At 44.2% G+C, this 22,012-nt stretch overlaps 2 protein-coding genes across 6 annotated transcripts in view; both read left to right on the plus strand.

Moving 5' to 3' along the window:
* Positions 1-22,012, plus strand: part of bnipl (BCL2 interacting protein like) — a 95,151-nt gene that overhangs the window by 19,755 nt on the left and 53,384 nt on the right. For 4 of the 5 annotated variants that reach the window (XM_034173726.1, XM_034173725.1, XM_034173727.1 and 1 more), the window contains exon 2: positions 447-527. The exons of the other annotated variant lie outside the window; for it this stretch is intronic. In XM_034173726.1, coding sequence (XP_034029617.1) covers positions 447-527 — 81 coding nt within the window. The remainder of the gene's footprint in view (positions 1-446; positions 528-22,012) is intronic. 5 annotated transcript variants of the gene reach the window in all.
* Positions 3,922-6,542, plus strand: LOC117513564 (rap guanine nucleotide exchange factor 6). The gene is given in 2 exon segments (XM_034173723.1): positions 3,922-5,465; positions 5,467-6,542. Coding segments are annotated over 2 exon segments (1,293 nt in total). The 5' UTR covers positions 3,922-4,748; the 3' UTR covers positions 6,043-6,542.

A 22,012-nucleotide genomic window follows, 5' to 3' on the forward strand; every position in this document is an offset into this window, starting at 1 on the left:
CCCCCTCCTCCAGTGATTCACTGTGTGGGTCAAGGTGACAGCACCTTTGGCCAATACGCCCAATTAATCCACTGTAGCCTCGAGAAAAACGGGAAACAAATCTGCTGGTGTTATTCCCCTGATATTCATGAGCTCTGTGTGGGTGAAAGAGATCCGGGAACTGTTGCATATCACAGGAGTAACACACAAAATCAAACAAAGTAAAGCGCACCAAAACACATAATGGAAAACATCATTATGACATCATAAAAGTCTGTAATCTTGCATTTAGCTAACTTCATATGTAGTTGATGGGAATTTCCCTTCTTTGCTGGTGAGCAGAGCTATGTGCTCTGTGAGTTCACCATAAGTTATAATTTTTTACATAAACTGAAATTATGAATTTTATAATAAATTTCAGTTTGCCTTTTGATGCTGATGGTGATCAGTTAGTTTTGTCCCTGCAGGCCTCCGGTAGGGGCCGTGGCCTCTCCCAACATCCAGGACATGGAGCTCACGGAGGCATGGCAGGATGATGGCTTTCCAAGGTCAGTGACCTAATCTGTCTTTTTAAAAAGTAGCTCATGTGAACCAGAAACCAATCTTAATTTTGGTGCTACCTTGGTTCTTGGACTGAACTCGTTGAGGTTCTGAGTAACATTCTGTGTGGAAGTTCTGATGTTGACAGTAGTGGCTGTATCCCAGCATCAGTAACTCAGTCACCATCACAACCCGTGGTGAGTCTGGATCACTTTTGTCAAAGAAACTATGTTTGGCAGGATGACTGTGTTCTGGGATCTCCCTGTCCATCCATATGCATGCACAGGGAGCAGCAGAATACCCCCAGGGGACAGAACAGAGCAGCATCAATGACAGCAACCATGACACTGATGATGTCAGACCCAGTATTCGAGGAGTAGTTGGAGTAGATGTGGTCAGAAACTGGCAACAGACTGGCAGCTTGTGGGCAGGCTGAAGCGGTTTAAATGGGATATCCTCAAGCAAGCCAATGTACAGACAATTGTGGTGCAGCATATCTCTGCATCCACCATACCATGAAACCACCTGGGTCCTGGGTAGCAACCACCCAAGCAGACAATGATCCATCCCCAACTCTCCAACTTAATCATCTAATTGCTACAGCCAAGTGAAATGTGGGCGTGTCCTTGGCCTTCTCCAGCCACTGGGGTCCACAAAACTGAGTCTCCTGTGTGCTGGATCATGTCAAGAGGAACACACCACAAGGACTAAATGTGGACGCTGACGTTTCCTCACAGTGTCAATGATCCTCCGCATCTGATGGCCTGTCCACACAGAGACGAGTTCAGGTGTATCCATAAAAGTTTAGTATCATATTGGCATTTTGTCCACGCACAGCCAGGTTGGATTTCTGCCTGATTTCACAGCGTCACTCATCCTCCTCATCTGAGTCTCACTAAGTAACCGTTCAATGGACACAAAGTCATTCCAGCTGTCATATGTGTTGGCGTGTCTACACAGAAGACCCATGAGAGGGGACATGGACACAAACAGGGGACAAACCATGACACCGGGGCAGCCCGCACTGGGGCAGAACCTGGTATCGCCCACCCCACCAAGTGGCCGACACATACGGCCGACAGAAACTCGTCTCCAAAACTAAAAAGTGGGCAACCAAAGGACATAGACGGCCACAGGAGGGAGGAAGGGGACAGGAAGGTGGGAACAGCCATAAAAAAAGTCCGGCAGGGACCCAAGGACCCCACCCACAGCAAAGGGGACATGAGATGGCAGAACAGCCACCAGCGGGCAAAAACCCCATCAGAAGTGAGACTGTGTGGCTCTCTAGAGTCCATGGCAGAGTCAAAGTGACTACTGTGCAACCTACCTAGATCCATGGCAGAGTCAGGTTGGGAACTCTGCATCGACCACGTAGTCGTCATAGGGTAGTCAGTGTGTTGGCAATGAGGCCCATTATGAAACACAGGTGAGTCAGGGGATGCAGTGAGGACGGCTGGACAATGCTGCAGTCATGCGTTCTGCCGTGTGACCCCCACAAGGGTTCATGACTGAGGCCCACAGATGACCACGCAGCCTGTAGGGTCCATGTTGAGTCCAGGGGACGGCGTTGTGGCCGTTAAGGTCCACAGCTGAGTCAGGGAGCTGGCCGTGAGGTCCATGAAATCCACAGTAAAGTCAGTGTAACGGTCATGTGGATGGCCGGAATTCATGGCAGAACCGGGGGGGGGGGTCTAGGGTCAGACAGTGGACAAGAAATGTCAGAAAAGCCCCCCCCCCCCAGGGCAACAGACTTACTCAAACAGGGAGGACAGACAGGATAAGTGAATGGAAAACAAAAATACTGGCAAAAGAACTACATGAGGCTCTGAAGACTGTGCAACAGCTTCTTCCCCCAAATAATCAGACTCCTTAACAACCAGAGTCTGGTCTGAACAGTCACACATATTTCAGTGACTGGGCTGAACACACACACACACACACATACAAAATCTCATCTTTTAAGAGTGCAATGTTTATGGTCAATAACTGCTGCTATGCTTTTCACTTTACAAAAAATGGTCACAACCGCACTTTACTGCTTACCTGTAATTATTATTGTTTATTGTGATAAATCATAGTAATATTCTTTGTAGCACCTTTGGTCCTGGAGGAACGTTGTTTTGTTTCACTGTGTATATGGTTGAAATGACAATAAAACTACTTGAACTTGAACTGCTTACCAAAAGAGCGCAAAAGTTGAGAAAACTAAGAAAACAAACTTGAAAAACAGATAAAACCAACAAAAGGACTGTGATAAGTGCAACCAGAATTCTGATGTGAGAAAAGAATTTGCCTCAAAAAAACAAAAAATCAACTATTGAAATAAAACGCAGAAACCAAATAAAGCTAGCAAAAGTAATACATGGGGAGTAAAACTTAAAAACACATAAAAGCAGAAAAAAACAACAAAAGAAACTCGGAGGGTACTCAAAAACAGATGATTTAAAAACAGACTTGGGAAAGAAACCGACCAAACTTTAACTTGAAGTACTAAACAGTGGGGCACAACGGGCACAGCAGGTGAAAAGAAACATTAAGAACAACCAAGACACAGAACAAAGATAAATCCACTATCCTGCAAGTGGTGACCCACAAGGTTATCTTCAGGGTTGACACCAATGATCAGACAGAGGGAGAAAAGATTCTGCTGGCAGTTCTAAAGACTGATGGGTAGTGCTGATGGATCCCTGCTGAATTCTGTGGTGGTGTAAACTTCCCTGAAGACTCCACCGGCGGTTCCAGGATTGAGGATGGCACTGAAGGATCTGGAAGTGTGCGTGCCATTGATGGTTCTGCAGGTACTGCTGAAGAGCTTTCAGAGGTGTGCACCACAGCTGTTTCCTGCGTGCAGTTGATGATTCTGCCGGTGATGTGAGAGATGCAGATGGCACCACTGAATCCAGAGATGTGGGCATTTACCTTTCGATGTCTGTGGTGATGTGATCTTTCCTCCTATCTCTGCTGGCAATGCGAGGGATGTGAGCGGCTGTGATTGATCCTGTGGTATGCGCGCTGAAAATACCTCTGCAGGTGCGACTGGTGAAGCCGGTGTGGGGCATGTTATGGTTAGTTGCGGAAGTGCTCGGGGCTTACAGTATGTGGAGTGGGCACAGGAGGCAGACAAGATGTGGCCAGACTCTGTGCTGAACATGGCAGTGGAGCTGGTCTTCCAGGGTGACATGGCGCAGCTGGCTTTTGCGCTAATTAGTGCTGATCAGCTGGTCTTGGTGACAGGCAAGGGATAACTCGGGTAAGCACACAAGGCCACCGGACATCCAGTGCTGGTGGCGGACAAGTTATTAGTGCAGATGACCGAGGAGATATGACTGCTGTGTCGGACAGAGTGATTGAGCAGGGGTTTTCGTCATGTGGTCCATCAGAGCAGGCAGCACTGATGTCCGATTCAAACAAAAAGTCAGTGGGGTCCTTGATGCATGGAGGTACCTGACCCTGCTTGAACAGCTCTCTAATGTCTGCTAGCTCTGGATAAGCTGTCAAAATACCCGGCTCGACTTGCAGGGTGTAGTCAAGTGTGCACAAAACTTGTTGCCTGCCCCATTGATTTGGACTGTCCTGGTATTCAAAAAATAAGTCCTGGATTTTTTTAAATGTAGATCCTGTTTTGGCAGACTCCTCTGTTTTTGATCATGTTTCATCATCGTCTAAGTCGATCCAGTCTTACTCACTGTCAAAGAGTGGAAAGTCAGACAGCAGGTGCGCCTCGGGCTGCCTCACGCAGTCGAGGAGTCTCTCCTCAGGGAACAGATTGTCCTAATATTCAAGATCAGGAAGATTTCATCTCGCAACTCAACTTTTCTCCAGCCAGACAGATGTCGTCAACTGTGCGGAGTGAGGGAGGAGCAGGGAGCTAAATCTGAACTCCTGGATCTAAGCTACCACCGACCGTGGAACACACTTTTACCAAAGATGTGCAGGACTCAGGACAACATATCTGATGCATTTAATTTGATGTCACGCTTAAACAGATTCTATTTTTTGGACGCGCTGTAACACTTTAAAGTGAAGTTTGTTTGGGCTTTTTTTTCCGGCTGCGGTCTGCTTGGACTCAACTCCATCTGTGCTCAGCTCAGCAAGGACAAGAGCGAAGGAGATGTGAGTTTTTGTTCAGCTCGGGCTGGGATAAAGAGCAACTCTGGCGCCTTTGTAGTGATATTAGCAAAGAAGGAAGTAAACGTTGGCTGGGGTGGATTTAAACCGAAGTTATAAAAATGACCGGAGCCACAGTAACTTCTTTCAAACAAGCTTTGAAGAAACCGCCCTTGTTACAGACCGCAGAGGACCTCCACACCATCTACTGCCACCTCTACCACATGGATGTCCTCTCTCACCTCAGGAAACATCAGCTAAGGTCGATGTGTACCTCGGCTAGACATGAATGACACGAGGCCAACCACATCCTATTCTTCCCAGACAGCATTGCAACCTGTTGGTACATTCTACTCTCTGGATCAGTGTTTGTCAAGGAGCATATGTAACTGGCAAGATGCTGTTTTGGCAGGCAGCTGGGGGGCAGAAGAGGTTGTGAATGCATCACGTTGGAGCCGTCAGAAATGATCATGGTGGATAACAGTAGTGAAGGAGATGACAGTTTTCTGCAGAGAGAAGGTTCACAGGGAAGGTCCATACGATGTTTCAGGAGGGTCAATCCCAGAGGCAAGAGAGAACTCATCACTGACGGCCAAGAACCCTCCACTTATAACACAGAGTATGTCAACAAGCTTCCTGCTGACCTCAATAAGATGCATGTCACAGACCATACCCATCAGCAAGTGATGCACATGGCTCCCAGCCAGTCAGGATGCAGCATTGCCAGTGACTCAGGGAGTAGCAGCCTATCAGATATTTACCAGGCCACAGAGAGCGAGCTTGGAGATGTGGATCTGTCTGGACTTCCAGAAGCTGCAGTGGACAGTGAAGAAGAGGAGGGAAAAATATGAGGACTTGGAGAGAGCTTCGGACACTCTTTTGGGCAGAGACTTAGTCCGAGAGTGTCTGGAAAAAGATCCTGCCGACCGCAACGATGATGACATCGTGCAACTCCTGGAGTTCATGCACCAGCTGCCTGCGTTTGCCAACATGACGATGTCTGCAGATGTACTCATTGCCCAAGAGGAATACTGTGGAAGTGTCCTCCACCATGTAGAGAAGAACATGCATAAGGTTGAGGAGGAGGGGGAAATTGTAATGGTAAAGGAACATCGTGAGCTGGACCGAAGTGGCACCAGGAAGGGGCACATTGTCATCAAGGGAACTCCAGAGTGTCTGATTATGCATCTGGTGGAGGAACCATCAGTGGATGACCCTACCTACATCGAAGACTTTCTGCTGACCTACAGGATCTTTCTGTCAAGTCCCATGGAGGTCGGCAAGAAACTGCTGGAATGGTTCCAGGTTGACAGCCTGCGAGACTCGGTAACAAGAATAGTGTTGCTGTGGGTCAACAACCGCCTCAGATTTAGAGGTGCTGATCCTCATCCCACCCGCTTCCCAGTGAGTGTTTGAGGTCACAGGCTGATGAAGCCAACAGGACCACATCATCTGCAAAAAGCAGTGATGAGACCCTGAGTCCACCAAATTGAAGACCCCCCGACTATGCCTTGATATCCTGTCCATGAATATCACAAACAGGATTGGTGACAAGGCGCAGCCCTGGTGGAGGCCAACGCCCACCAAAAATGAGTCCAACTTATTTCCAAGCACCCGAACACAGCTCTCGCTTTGTGAGTACAAGAGACTGAATGGCGCCGAGAAGGGACCCCCTCACTCCATACTCCCACAGCACCCCCACAGTATCTCTTGGGTTACTCAATCACATGCCTTCTCCAAGTCCACAAAACAGATGGAGACGGGCATACTCCCAGGCACCCTCCAGGATTCTTGTGAGACTGAAGAGCTGGCCGGTTGTTCCACGACCAGGACGGAACCCGCATTGTTCCTCTTCAATCAGAGGTTCGACTATCGGCCAAACCCTCCTTTCCAGCACCCTGGAGTAGACTTTACCATGGAGGATTAGTAGTGTGATGCCCCTATAATTGGCACACACTCTCTGGTGCCCTTTTTAAATATGGGGATCCCCACCCCAGTTTGCCACTCCTTAGGCATTGTCCCAGACCTCAACACAATGTTGAAGAGACATCCAAGACAGTCCCTCCACACCCAGAGCCTTCAGCATTTCTGGATGGATCTCATCAACCCTCAGGGCCTCGCCACTGTGGAGTTGTTTGACTAACTCAGTGTCTTCCACCAGGGAAATTAATGATAATCCTCCATCAGCTTTCAGCTCTGCCCCTACTATAGAGGGTGCTCCGGTCTGATGCAGGAGTTCCTCAGTGTTCTTTCCAGTGGCAGATTACATCCTCAGTTGAGGTCAACAGAGTCCCATGCTTACTATAGATAGCTGGGATGGTTTCTGGTTTTCCTCTCCTCAGGTGCCTCACGGTCTGCCAGAAGCACCTTGGTTCTCACTGAAAGTCCTTCTCCATGGATACCCCAAACACCTCCCACAACCGCTTCTTTGCCGCCCTTTGGGCCTGTCAGTGCCTTACAACTGCCTCTAGAGTCCTCCGAGATAACATATCTTGGAAGGACTCTTTCAGTTGGACAGCTTCCCTGACCACCGATGTCCACCACGGTGTTCGAGGGTTGCCACCCCTTGAAGCACCTAAGAACTTCAGGCCACAGCTCCCCACTGTAGCTTCAGCAAAGGAAGCTTTGAACATTGCCCATTCTGATTCAATGCCCCCGAACCTCCATAGGGATGCTAGATAAGCTCTGCTGGAGGTGTGAGTTGAAGATCTGTCAGACAGTGGGCTCCTCCAGACATTCCCAGTTCACCTGCACTATCCGTTTGGGCTTACCAGGTCTGTTCAGAGTCCTCCCCCACACTCTGATCTAACTCACCATCAAATCAAATCAATTTTATTTATATAGCACCAAATCACAACAAACAGTTGCCCCAAGGCGCTTCATATTGTAAGGCAAAAGCCATACAATAATTACAGAAAAACCCCAACGTTCAAAACGACCCCCTGTGACCAAGCACTTGACGACAGTGGGAAGGAAAAACTCCCTTTTAACAGGAAGAAACCTCCAGCAGAACCAGGCTCAGGGAGGGGCAGTCTTCTGCTGGGACTGGTTGGGGCTGAGGGGAGAGAATCACGAAAAAGACATGCTGTGGAGGGGAGCAGAGATCAATCACTAATGATTAAATGCAGAGTGGTGCATACAGAGCAAAAAGAGAAACAGTCAGTGCATCATGGGAACCCCCCAGCAGTCTAAGTCTATAGCAGCATAACTAAGGGATGGTTCAGGGTCAGCTGATCCAGCCCTAACTATAAGCTTTAGCAAAAAGGAAAGTTTTAAGCCTAATCATAAAAGTAGAGAGGGTGTCTGTCTCCCTGACCCGAATTGGGAGCTGGTTCCACAGGAGAGGAGCCTGAAAGTTGAAGGCTCTGCCTCCCATTCTACTCTTACAAACCCTAGGAACTACAAGTAAGCCTGCAGTCTGAGAGCAAAGCGCTCTATTAGGGTGATATGGTACCATGAGGTCCCTAAGATAAGATGGGACCTGATTATTCAAAACCTTATAAGTAAGAAGAAGAATTTTAAATTATATTCTACAATTAACAGGAAGCCAATGAAGAGAGGCCAATATGGGTGAGATATGCTCTCTCCTTCTAGTCCCTGGGTATCATCTGCGTAACAATGAAAATTTAAGCAATGCTTTCTAATAACACTGCCTAAGGGAAGCATGTATAAAGTGAATAAAATTGGTCCTAGCACAGAACCTTGTGGAACTCCATAATTAACCATAGTCTGTGAAGAAGACTCCCCATTTACATGAACAAATTGTAATCTATTAGATAAATATGATTCAAACCACCGCAGCGCAATGCCTTTAATACCTATGGCATGCTTTAATCTCTGTAATAAAATTTTATGGTCAACAGTATCAAAAGCAGCACTGAGATCTAACAGGACAAGGACAGAGATGAGTCCACTGTCTGAGGCCATAAGAAGATCATTTGTAACCTTCACTAATGCTGTTTCTGTACTATGATGAATTCTAAAACATGACTGAAACTCTTCAAATAGACCATTCCTCTGCAGATGATCAGTTAGCTGTTTTACAACTACCCTTTCAAGAATTTTTCAGAGAAAAGGAAGGTTGGAGATTGGCCTATAATTAGCTAAGATAGCTGGGTGAAGTGATGGCTTTTTAAGTAATGGTTTAATTACTGCCACCTTAAAAGCCTGTGGTACATAGCCAACTAATAAAGATAGATTGATCATATTTAAGATCGAAGCATTAATTAATGGTAGGGCTTCCTTGAGCAGCCTGGTAGGAATGGGGTCTAATAGACATGTTGATGGTTTGGAGGAAGTAACTAATGAAAATAACTCAGACAGAACAATCTGAGAGAAAGAGTCTAACCAAATACCAGCATTACTGAAAGCAGCCAAAGACAACGATATGTCTTTGGGATGGTTATGAGTAATTTTTTCTCTAATAGTTAAAATTCTATTAGCAAAGAAAGTCATGAAGTCATTACTAGTTAAAGTTAAAGGAATACTCAGCTCAATAAAGCTCTGACTCTGTCAGCCTGGCTACAGTGCTGAAAAGAAACCTGGGGTTCTTATTTTCTTCAATTTGTGATGAGTAGTAAGATGTCCTAGCTTTACGGAGGGCTTTTTTTATAGAGCAACAGACTCTTTTTCCAGGCTAAGTGAAGATCTTCTAAATTAGTGAGACGCTATTTCCTCTCCAACTTATGGGTTATCTGCTTTAAGCTGCGAGTTTGTGAGTTATACCACGGAGTCAGGCACTTCTGATTTAAGGCTCTCTTTTTCAGAGGAGCTACAGCATCCAAAGTTGTACTCAATGAGGATGTAAAACTATTGACGAGATAATCTATCTCACTCACAGATTTTAGGTAGCTACTCTGCACTGTGTTTGTATATGGCATTGGAGAATATAACAAAGAAGGAATCATATCCTTAAACCTAGTTACAGTGCTTTCGGAAAGACTTCTACTGTAATGAAACGTATTCCCCACTGCTGGGTAGTCCATCAGAGTAAATGTAAATGTTATTAAGAAATGATCAGACAGAAGGGAGTTTTCAGGGAATACTGTTAAGTCTTCTATTTCCATACCATAAGTCAGAACAAGATCTAAGATATGGTTAAAGTGGTGGGTGGACTCATTTACTTTTTGAGCAAAGCCAATAGAGTCTAATAATAGATTAAATGCAGTGTTGAGGCTGTCATTCTCAGCATCTGTGTGGATGTTAAAATCGCCCACTATAATTATCTTATCTGAGCTAAGCACTAAGTCAGACAAAAGGTCTGAAAATTCACAGAGAAACTCACAGTAACGACCAGGTGGACGATAGATAATAACAAATAAAACTGGTTTTTGGGACTTCCAATTTGGATGGACAAGACCAAGAGTCAAGCTTTCAAATGAATTAAAGCTCTGTCTGGGTTTTTGATTAATTAATAAGCTGGAATGGAAGATTGCTGCTAATCCTCCTCCTCGGCCCGTGCTACGAGCATTCTGACAGTTAGTGTGACTCAGGGGTGTTGACTCATTTAAACTAACATATTCATCCTGCTGTAACCAGGTTTCTGTAAGGCAGAATAAATCAATATGTTGATCAATTATTATATCATTTACTAACAGGGACTTAGAAGAGAGAGACCTAATGTTTAATAGACCACATTTAACTGTTTTAGTCTGTGGTGCAGTTGAAGGTGCTATATTATTTTTTCTTTTTGAATTTTTATGCTTAAATAGATTTTTGCTGGTTATTGGTGGTCTGGGAGCAGGCACCGTCTCTATGGGGATGGGGTAATGAGGGGATGGCAGGGGGAGAGAAGCTGCAGAGAGGTGTGTAAGACTACAACTCTGCTTCCTGGTCCCAACCCTGGATAGTCACGGTTTGGAGGATTTAAGAAAATTGGCCAGATTTCTAGAAATGAGAGCTGCTCCATCCAAAGTGGGATGGGTGCCGTCTCTCCTAACAAGACCAGGTTTTCCCCAGAAGCTTTTTACATTTTTACATATTTTACAAAAGCACAGATAAATGTGCTTTTGTAAAATATTCCATTTTTTATTTGTAAAAACAGGCATTTTTACGGAGCCCTGGAAGTGTCATCGCAAAATGTTTTGCATGTGGAGAGAATGTGTGCATGTTTTATTAGTGCCATGTGCACATATGATGTTGTAAAACATGCACTCAATGTTGTCTTAACACATAAAGGTTGGCTTTACACTGTGCGAGTTTTGGCCCTTTTTCAGATGATTTTTCATTCGTGCGAGAATTTTTTGGACCAACTTTCAAGTTAATCGCGCGTCCTGCATCGTGTAGTGTACACGGAGTAAAAAGCTGCTTTTAACATCTCACGACCACCTCCTGATCACCGATCGTATGGTCAAATGAAAATCAAACCTGTTTGATATTATTCTGGTCGGCCATCATGAGGGTACCAACAAACGTCCAACCTCTCGCACTGTGCCTGTGCAAACACCACAGACCTGTCTTGTAATGTTTTTTTTTTGTTGTTGTTGTTGTTTTATTTTGTTTTTAAACTTAATTTGTAAAAAAAAAAAAAATAGCCATTTGCAAAGCCAAGAAGTTGATTTGAGATATAAGCGGGGTCAAAATAAATAGAACACTGCCATCTACTGGTGCCCAGATGCTTAGTACTTAGGGCGAATACTGCCATGAACACTACTGGCCAGTAGATGGCAGTAGAGGCCCTGAAAACCTGCCAAAACAAAATTCCAGATAATCCGTGTCTGCTACATTTAAGATGCGTGGAATTTAACAAACGCAAATACAATAACATTTATAAACCCAGAGAATATATTCACGAGGGTTTTAGGCACTAGAGTTTAATGCTGTTGTCCATGGAGCCTGAACAGAGTGTCTGAAATGCATTTGTCCTGTCGTGAACATACTGAGATTACCATATCCTACCCATAATGCACTGCTGGGCACAGCATGTGCTCATAAAACCTTAAAAATTACCACATTACTTTAAAAACTAAAACATATTATGTGTCGGACGCAGCTCGGAGAACCGACCAGCATTTGAAGGACCCAGTATGAAATAAGCAGAGCACGGTACAAAGGCTAACTGAATTTAATACATAACAGTGATACATAAAAATACAAAAGAAAGTGCGGTCTGGCGTGGTGCGCTCCCAGTAGCGCTAACGGTCCGGAGCCAGAAGCTGTTCGGACTCAAGGACCCCGCCGACACCCCCCAGGTGGCCGCAACAAACCGAGTCTGTGAAAGAAGGAACCATTATGTGAGTCCACACTCTACACACAGAGAGAACACTTAAAGGTGTACAAACAGCAAACACTTCCTGGCTTGATTACTAATCAACTTCCCAACCTGCAGGCATGGAACATCCAGTTCACAAAACTCCACTGCAGGGGAAGTCGATACATGACTAACATACAGCTCAATATAATAAGGTGTGAGGGACACCACATTTACTGACTGTATAAATGTTAGTCACAAAATCTAACGTACCTCAGGAAGTGTGCTGACGAGCGTGAGACCTCACCCCCTCCTCTTTCACAGACCGTGCATCAAACCTGGACGTTCTCTGCATCCATTGATGATGAGATGGCTCCCGAGACGACGATCTCACCCGTCTGGTCACAAGGTCGGGTCTCTGGCAAATACACACTGTGCACTCCAGTCTTAAATGCCACCATGTTCCAATCCATGCAGATGCACCACAGCTGTGAGTCCCGATGAGCCGCAGGTGATCAGCCTCAGGTGATCAGGGTGAGGTCCTGATAAACTCAGCAACACAGCCACTCAGTTCCAAATGCAAACCACCTGGAAGGAGAAGCAAAGGACAGAAACAAAAAGGCAGCCAGGCCCCCCCAGCCATATAACACATATATCTGATATTTTCGCTTTATAAAACTTCAGACATGACAGTAATTTTAAATAACTTGTCCAAAATTAGTTTGGTTAAAATTTGAACCATAAATTAAAAATGTATGCCTCTGGATGACTTGGGTGATATTGCCAGTGTATCAGTATGGTGTTAAAGAAAATGATCTTTTTTGTGTGTGTGACCAGTTCTAGAAGATAGAGTGGTTTCTCCTGAAAGCAGCTCTCTTCTGTTTGCAGAGGGTAGAACTATACATCTCTTAGGAAACTTTTAACAGGTAGGTTTCAACTGATTTTAAATTTTGAAAATGTTTGCCGCTGTTCAGCTTGGTTTACTACGTTATCGGATGACAATTTATCGGAAGATAATTAGTCCAATAATGGTTTTTAAAGTTATCTAAAAAGATAATCCGATAATGAAAACATTATCTTCGATAATGATCTGTTATTGGAAGTGTGCCCACCACTGCCATTTAGTGACTTAAAAACAAACAATAAAATCTTAAAATGTATTCTAAAACGGACAAGGAGCCAGTGGAGAGAGGCAAGAATGGGGGTGATGTGATCATGTTAAAAGATGAGCAGCTGCCTTTTGGACTAACTGTAAGCGGGCGAGTGAGGCCTGGTTAATGCCAGTATACAGTGCATTACAGAAGTCCAAATGGGTCGAGATAAAAGCATGAATCAAACACTCAAAATCATTAAAAGATACGACAGATTTAATTTTAGATAAAAGCCTTTTTCTTCATTTAAATAATAAAAAAAAAACATCCATGACTCAATGTCCTTTAGCACTCTAATAAGGGCATCAGGCAGCTCTTGTCATTTTTCTTAAGGGGCAGGTAAATTTGGGAGTCATCCACATAAAAATGGTAGGAGATGCCATGTTTTTTAAAAATTAAACCTGTATAGAAAGAAGAGGATGGGCCCAAGAATAGGGAACCTTGGGGAACTCCGCAAGACAGGGGGGCAGTAGATGAGGTGAAATCGCCAATCCTTACTGAAAAGCATCTCTCAGACAGATATGATTGGAACCACATCCAAGGCAGCATCCCTGAAAAAGACTGTAGCTGTACAAATACAGTTTTCTCCAAGATTTTAGAGATGAATGGAAGCTTTGAGATGGGTCTGTAATTAGAAAGAACTGAGGTGTCCAGATTTGGTTTCTTTAGCAGAGGTTCCTCAACTGCTTCTTTAAAATGTGCTGGGACAACACCAAAAGCAAGACTACTATTTATGATTTTTTCGGACATTAGGTCCAATGGTCTCCCAGACCTCTTTAAAGAGGCGAGGAGGAACAATGTCTGTGGGACAGGAAGAGGGTTTAAGTTGAGTGACAATTTTTAAGAGAGATGAAAGCGACACAGACTCAAACCGGTTTAAGACAGATGAGCAAGTGACAAGTATGGAAGGGTCAAAAGAGGGGAGTGAAATATGAGTTCTGATAGTTTCAACCTTATTACTAAAACAACAGAGAAAATCTTCACAGACTTGGGAAGATGCTTCCAGACAGGTGGACTGGGGCGCATTTAAAAATGAATCAATAGTTTTAAAAATAACACAAGGTTTATTCAAATTTTGGGAAATTATATCAGTAAAATAAGCAGTTTTTTCTGCTTTGACAGTCCTCTGATATTTTCTCCAGCTTTCTTTGAAAATTTCATAGGACACATGAAGCTTATCTTTTTTCCACCGGCGCTCAGCTCTCCTGCACTCATGCCTGGTTGCACGGGTGGCATCCTTCAGCTAAGGCTCAGATTTAGGTCGTGAACACATGATTTTTATAAGCACGACAGAGTCAAGAGTGCTGGCATAGGTGGAAAGAAAGACTGAGGTCAGTTGCTCAGTGTCAAAGAGGACAGAAGGCCGAGTGTCAAACTGATTCAGTAACATGTTGTACAAGCTTAAAAGCATCAACCAGGTCTAAAAAGTCTTTAGCCAGTGGCCTAGAAGGGCAGCAGACATGCATGTTAAAATCACCAACACATAAAATCCTGTCATAGTTTGTCATAACACCAGCCAAGAAATTAGAGGGCTCTCTAATAAAGTCTCTGTTATAGTATTTAGGTGGCCGGTAAAGCACCGCGCATAGTACCAGTTCAAACAAGCTCAGCTCAAAAGAGGAAAACGACATAAGTGGTAAAGGCTTGCAATACAGGCTGTTTTTAAAAACAGGTGCAATTCCTCCTCCACGGCCAGATGTCCTCGGCAAATTTATATAAGTACAATCAGGAGGCAGAAGGTCTGTAAAGGCGGCTGACTCCAGCACATTTATCCAGGTTTCAGTCAAGAAAGGTACATCCAAAGCATGTGAGGTGAAAAAACTGAAGTTATTGTACTTGGCCCCACAAATCTTAGAAACATGGTGTCTAACCAGATCCTTACTCTGGATGGCATTACCCTGACCTCTAGTAATACTGTGAGAAATCTTGGAGTCATTTTTGATCAGGATATGTCATTCAATGCGCATATTAAACAAATATGTAGGACTGCTTTTTTGCATTTACGCAATATCTCTAAAATCAGAAAGGTCTTGTCTCAGAGTGATGCTGAAAAACTAATTCATGCATTTATTTCCTCTAGGCTGGACTATTGTAATTCATTATTATCAGGTTGTCCTAAAAGTTCCCTAAAAAGCCTTCAGTTAATTCAAAATGCTGCAGCTAGAGTACTGACGGGGACTAGAAGGAGAGAGCATATCTCACCCATATTGGCCTCTCTTCATTGACTTGCTGTTAATTCTAGAATAGAATTTAAAATTCTTCTTCTTACTTATAAGGTTTTGAATAATCAGGTCCCATCTTATCTTACGGACCTCATAGTACCATATCACCCCAATAGAGCGCTTCACTCTCAGACTGCAGGCTTACTTGTAGTTCCTAGGGTTTGTAAGAGTAGAATGTGAGGCAGAGCCTTCAGCTTTCAGGCTCCTCTCCTGTGGAACCAGCTCCCAATTCAGATCAGGGAGACAGACACCCTCTCTACTTTTAAGATTAGGCTTAAAACTTTCCTTTTTGCTAAAGCTTATAGTTAGGGCTGGATCAGGTGACCCTGAACCATCCCTTAGTTATGCTGCTATAGACTTAGACTGCTGGGGGGTTCCCATGATGCACTGAGTGTTTCTTTCTCTTTTTGCTCTGTATGCACCACTCTGCATTTAATCATTAGTGATTGATCTCTGCTCCCCTCCACAGCATGTCTTTTTCCTGGTTCTCTGCTGGAGGTTTCTTCCTGTTAAAAGGGAGTTTTTCCTTCCCACTGTCGCCAAGTGCTTGCTCACAGGGGGTCGTTTTGAACGTTGGGGTTTTTTAGACACTGTGATTCTGTTTCAGATGCTCTGTGACTCCCTTTCAGATGTTACGTGATCCCCTTTTAGACACTCTGTGATTCTGTTTCAGATGCTCTGTGACTCCCTTTCAGATGTTACGTGATCCCCTTTTAGACACTCTGTGATTCTGTTTCAGATGCTCTGTGACTCCCTTTCAGATGTTACGTGATCCCCTTTTAGACACTCTGTGATTCTGTTTCAGATGCTCTGTGACTCCCTTTCAGATGTTACGTGATCCCCTTTTAGACACACTGTGATTCTGTTTCAGATGCTCTGTGACTCCCTTTCAGATGTTGCGTGATCCCCTTTTAGACACTGTGATTCTGTTTCAGATGCTCTGTGACTCCCTTTCAGATGTTACGTGATCCCCTTTTAGACACTGTGATTCTGTTTCAGATGCTCTGTGACTCCCTTTCAGATGTTACGTGATCCCCTTTTAGACACTGTGATTCTGTTTCAGATGCTCTGTGACTCCCTTTCAGATGTTACGTGATCCCCTTTTAGACACTCTGTGATTCTGTTTCAGATGCTCTGTGACTCCCTTTCAGATGTTACGTGATCCCCTTTTAGACACACTGTGATTCTGTTTCAGATGCTCTGTAACTCCCTTTCAGATGTTACGTGATCCCCTTTTAGACACACTGTGATTCTGTTTCAGATGCTCTGTGACTCCCTTTCAGATGTTACGTGATCCCCTTTTAGACACTGTGATTCTGTTTCAGATGCTCTGTGACTCCCTTTCAGATGTTACGTGATCCCCTTTTAGACACTGTGATTCTGTTTCAGATGCTCTGTGACTCCCTTTCAGATGTTACGTGATCCCCTTTTAGACACTCTGTGATTCTGTTTCAGATGCTCTGTGACTCCCTTTCAGATGTTACGTGATCCCCTTTTAGACACTGTGATTCTGTTTCAGATGCTCTGTGACTCCCTTTCAGATGTTACGTGATCCCCTTTTAGACACTGTGATTCTGTTTCAGATGCTCTGTGACTCCCTTTCAGATGTTACGTGATCCCCTTTTAGACACACTGTGATTCTGTTTCAGATGCTCTGTGACTCCCTTTCAGATGTTACGTGATCCCCTTTTAGACACTGTGATTCTGTTTCAGATGCTCTGTGACTCCCTTTCAGATGTTACGTGATCCCCTTTTAGACACTCTGTGATTCTGTTTCAGATGCTCTGTGACTCCCTTTCAGATGTTACGTGATCCCCTTTTAGACACTCTGTGATTCTGTTTCAGATGCTCTGTGACTCCCTTTCAGATGTTACGTGATCCCCTTTTAGACACACTGTGATTCTGTTTCAGATGCTCTGTGACTCCCTTTCAGATGTTACGTGATCCCCTTTTAGACACTCTGTGATTCTGTTTCAGATGCTCTGTGACTCCCTTTCAGATGTTACGTGATCCCCTTTTAGACACTGTGATTCTGTTTCAGATGCTCTGTGACTCCCTTTCAGATGTTACGTGATCCCCTTTTAGACACTCTGTGATTCTGTTTCAGATGCTCTGTGACTCCCTTTCAGATGTTACGTGATCCCCTTTTAGACACTCTGTGATTCTGTTTCAGATGCTCTGTGACTCCCTTTCAGATGTTACGTGATCCCCTTTTAGACACTGTGATTCTGTTTCAGATGCTCTGTGACTCCCTTTCAGATGTTACGTGATCCCCTTTTAGACACACTGTGATTCTGTTTCAGATGCTCTGTGACTCCCTTTCAGATGTTGCGTGATCCCCTTTTAGACACTGTGATTCTGTTTCAGATGCTCTGTGACTCCCTTTCAGATGTTACGTGATCCCCTTTTAGACACTGTGATTCTGTTTCAGATGCTCTGTGACTCCCTTTCAGATGTTACGTGATCCCCTTTTAGACACTCTGTGATTCTGTTTCAGATGCTCTGTGACTCCCTTTCAGATGTTACGTGATCCCCTTTTAGACACTGTGATTCTGTTTCAGATGCTCTGTGACTCCCTTTCAGATGTTACGTGATCCCCTTTTAGACACTGTGATTCTGTTTCAGATGCTCTGTGACTCCCTTTCAGATGTTACGTGATCCCCTTTTAGACACTCTGTGATTCTGTTTCAGATGCTCTGTGACTCCCTTTCAGATGTTACGTGATCCCCTTTTAGACACACTGTGATTCTGTTTCAGATGCTCTGTGACTCCCTTTCAGATGTTACGTGATCCCCTTTTAGACACTGTGATTCTGTTTCAGATGCTCTGTGACTCCCTTTCAGATGTTACGTGATCCCCTTTTAGACACTGTGATTCTGTTTCAGATGCTCTGTGACTCCCTTTCAGATGTTACGTGATCCCCTTTTAGACACTGTGATTCTGTTTCAGATGTTCTGTGACTCCCTTTCAGATGTTACGTGATCCCCTTTTAGACACTCTGTGATTCTGTTTCAGATGCTCTGTGACTCCCTTTCAGATGTTACGTGATCCCCTTTTAGACACTGTGATTCTGTTTCAGATGCTCTGTGACTCCCTTTCAGATGTTACGTGATCCCCTTTTAGACACTGTGATTCTGTTTCAGATGCTCTGTGACTCCCTTTCAGATGTTACGTGATCCCCTTTTAGACACACTGTGATTCTGTTTCAGATGCTCTGTGACTCCCTTTCAGATGTTACGTGATCCCCTTTTAGACACTGTGATTCTGTTTCAGATGCTCTGTGACTCCCTTTCAGATGTTACGTGATCCCCTTTTAGACACTCTGTGATTCTGTTTCAGATGCTCTGTGACTCCCTTTCAGATGTTACGTGATCCCCTTTTAGACACTGTGATTCTGTTTCAGATGCTCTGTGACTCCCTTTCAGATGTTACGTGATCCCCTTTTAGACACTCTGTGATTCTGTTTCAGATGCTCTGTGACTCCCTTTCAGATGTTACGTGATCCCCTTTTAGACACACTGTGATTCTGTTTCAGATGCTCTGTGACTCCCTTTCAGATGTTACGTGATCCCCTTTTAGACACTCTGTGATTCTGTTTCAGATGCTCTGTGACTCCCTTTCAGATGTTACGTGATCCCCTTTTAGACACTGTGATTCTGTTTCAGATGCTCTGTGACTCCCTTTCAGATGTTACGTGATCCCCTTTTAGACACTCTGTGATTCTGTTTCAGATGCTCTGTGACTCCCTTTCAGATGTTACGTGATCCCCTTTTAGACACACTGTGATTCTGTTTCAGATGCTCTGTGACTCCCTTTCAGATGTTACGTGATCCCCTTTTAGACACTGTGATTCTGTTTCAGATGCTCTGTGACTCCCTTTCAGATGTTACGTGATCCCCTTTTAGACACTCTGTGATTCTGTTTCAGATGCTCTGTGACTCCCTTTCAGATGTTACGTGATCCCCTTTTAGACACTCTGTGATTCTGTTTCAGATGCTCTGTGACTCCCTTTCAGATGTTACGTGATCCCCTTTTAGACACTGTGATTCTGTTTCAGATGCTCTGTGACTCCCTTTCAGATGTTACGTGATCCCCTTTTAGACACACTGTGATTCTGTTTCAGATGCTCTGTGACTCCCTTTCAGATGTTGCGTGATCCCCTTTTAGACACTGTGATTCTGTTTCAGATGCTCTGTGACTCCCTTTCAGATGTTACGTGATCCCCTTTTAGACACTCTGTGATTCTGTTTCAGATGCTCTGTGACTCCCTTTCAGATGTTACGTGATCCCCTTTTAGACACTCTGTGATTCTGTTTCAGATGCTCTGTGACTCCCTTTCAGATGTTACGTGATCCCCTTTTAGACACTCTGTGATTCTGTTTCAGATGCTCTGTGACTCCCTTTCAGATGTTACGTGATCCCCTTTTAGACACACTGTGATTCTGTTTCAGATGCTCTGTGACTCCCTTTCAGATGTTACGTGATCCCCTTTTAGACACGCTGTGATTCTGTTTCAGATGCTCTGTGACTCCCTTTCAGATGTTACGTGATCCCCTTTTAGACACTGTGATTCTGTTTCAGATGCTCTGTGACTCCCTTTCAGATGTTACGTGATCCCCTTTTAGACACTCTGTGATTCTGTTTCAGATGCTCTGTGACTCCCTTTCAGATGTTACGTGATCCCCTTTTAGACACACTGTGATTCTGTTTCAGATGCTCTGTGACTCCCTTTCAGATGTTACGTGATCCCCTTTTAGACACTGTGATTCTGTTTCAGATGCTCTGTGACTCCCTTTCAGATGTTACGTGATCCCCTTTTAGACACTGATTCTGTTTCAGATGCTCTGTGACTCCCTTTCAGATGTTACGTGATCCCCTTTTAGACACTCTGTGATTCTGTTTCAGATGCTCTGTGACTCCCTTTCAGATGTTACGTGATCCCCTTTTAGACACACTGTGATTCTGTTTCAGATGCTCTGTGACTCCCTTTCAGATGTTACGTGATCCCCTTTTAGACACTGTGATTCTGTTTCAGATGCTCTGTGACTCCCTTTCAGATGTTACGTGATCCCCTTTTAGACACTGTGATTCTGTTTCAGATGCTCTGTGACTCCCTTTCAGATGTTACGTGATCCCCTTTTAGACACTCTGTGATTCTGTTTCAGATGCTCTGTGACTCCCTTTCAGATGTTACGTGATCCCCTTTTAGACACTGTGATTCTGTTTCAGATGCTCTGTGACTCCCTTTCAGATGTTACGTGATCCCCTTTTAGACACTCTGTGATTCTGTTTCAGATGCTCTGTGACTCCCTTTCAGATGTTACGTGATCCCCTTTTAGACACTCTGTGATTCTGTTTCAGATGTTCTGTGACTCCCTTTCAGACACTCTGATTCCCATTCAGATGAATTATGATTCCTTTTCAGAAGCTCTTTGTTTCTTGTGAGTGCAGTAATGCTAACTCACTAGCTTAGAACCTCAAAGCTCTTTGCACTCAACACAAAACCACAAAAACAAGAACAACAAAAAACAAAAACCTGGAAACCAAAATTCTTCTTTTTGTCTGTTCCACCATGGATTTGCTGTGGGGACCCCGAGTGCAAACAAGGGACCAGCCGACGGGACTTACTAACTTACTTATGAACTTAAAATCAAACAACTGAAAAAGAACTCTTGGAATCTTGACTTTTCTGACTAATTAACTAATGTAGGTGTGTGTCAAAGGTCTTTGTTGCTCCAAGGTCCAGTGGCTCTTCACTGTTCCATGGCATTCTCAATTTCAATTTCAAATGATTGAATTTTATACCGCACCAAATCACAACAAAGTTGCCTTGAGGCGCTTCATACAAGTTAGGTCTAACCTTACTAACCCCCAGAGCAAGAACACAGGTGACAGTGGTAACAAAAAACTCCCTCTGATGATTTGAGGAAGAAACCGTAAGCAGACCAGACTCAAAGGGGTGACCCTCTGCTTAGACCATTCTAACAGTTACAAGGTTTTTACAAAGCTTTATAAAGGTGAAAAAACAGAAAACAGGAAATCAAAACAACATGGCATAATAACAAAAGCATATGTATTTGATGAGAAGTCCATGTAGGCAGTTAAGCCACAGGCAGGGGTCAAGGAGAGTGACCAAGAAATCAGAGAGCTCTTTTTTAAAGTCTTTGTTATATTTAGGTGGCCAGTAAAGCACCGCGCATAGTACCAGTTCAAACAAGCTCAGCTCAAAAGAGGAAAACGACATAAGCAGTATATGGCCTACAATTCAGATGGTAGGCCATCTGAACTATTTTTCCTCTCTGTCCAAGGTACAGAGAAAACAGAAAAAGAGCAAAATCAATCTCTTGGAAAAACTATACCTAAGTTATAATTCATCAGCAGTAAATCAACAGGAAATCAGAGAAAATACTGAAAATACTGAAAAGTGATTGTTGTGTGTTGGGGGGCTTGGACACTGTTTTGCGGTTTTTCTGTTTGTTTTCCTTCCCAGGTGGTTTGGGGCTGATCTCTGGGGAGAATGTGCTGCAGAAGAGTCTCTCACCTCTGTCACGGTGATCTGCTGCACCTGTTGCACTCACGTGCGATTCTCTAATCGGGACGATCTACGACACCTGTGACATTCACGTGCAGTTCTAAGGAATCTCAGCTGGTATCAATGAAGAGATGAAGAACTGCATTTAAGCCAGCAGTGATCTGGGCTTAGGGGCCGGAGAATATGACCGTGTGACGACCGTTTGAGGACGCTGAGGGCCGCTCCAGAAGCTGACATTGCGCCTGTGAAGGAGGACGAGGGTGAGAGGCAAGCACTGTCAGCACACGTCAGA

This window comes from Thalassophryne amazonica, chromosome 7 (assembly GCF_902500255.1).
Source record: "Thalassophryne amazonica chromosome 7, fThaAma1.1, whole genome shotgun sequence".
Taxonomy (NCBI): Eukaryota; Metazoa; Chordata; class Actinopteri; order Batrachoidiformes; family Batrachoididae; genus Thalassophryne; species Thalassophryne amazonica.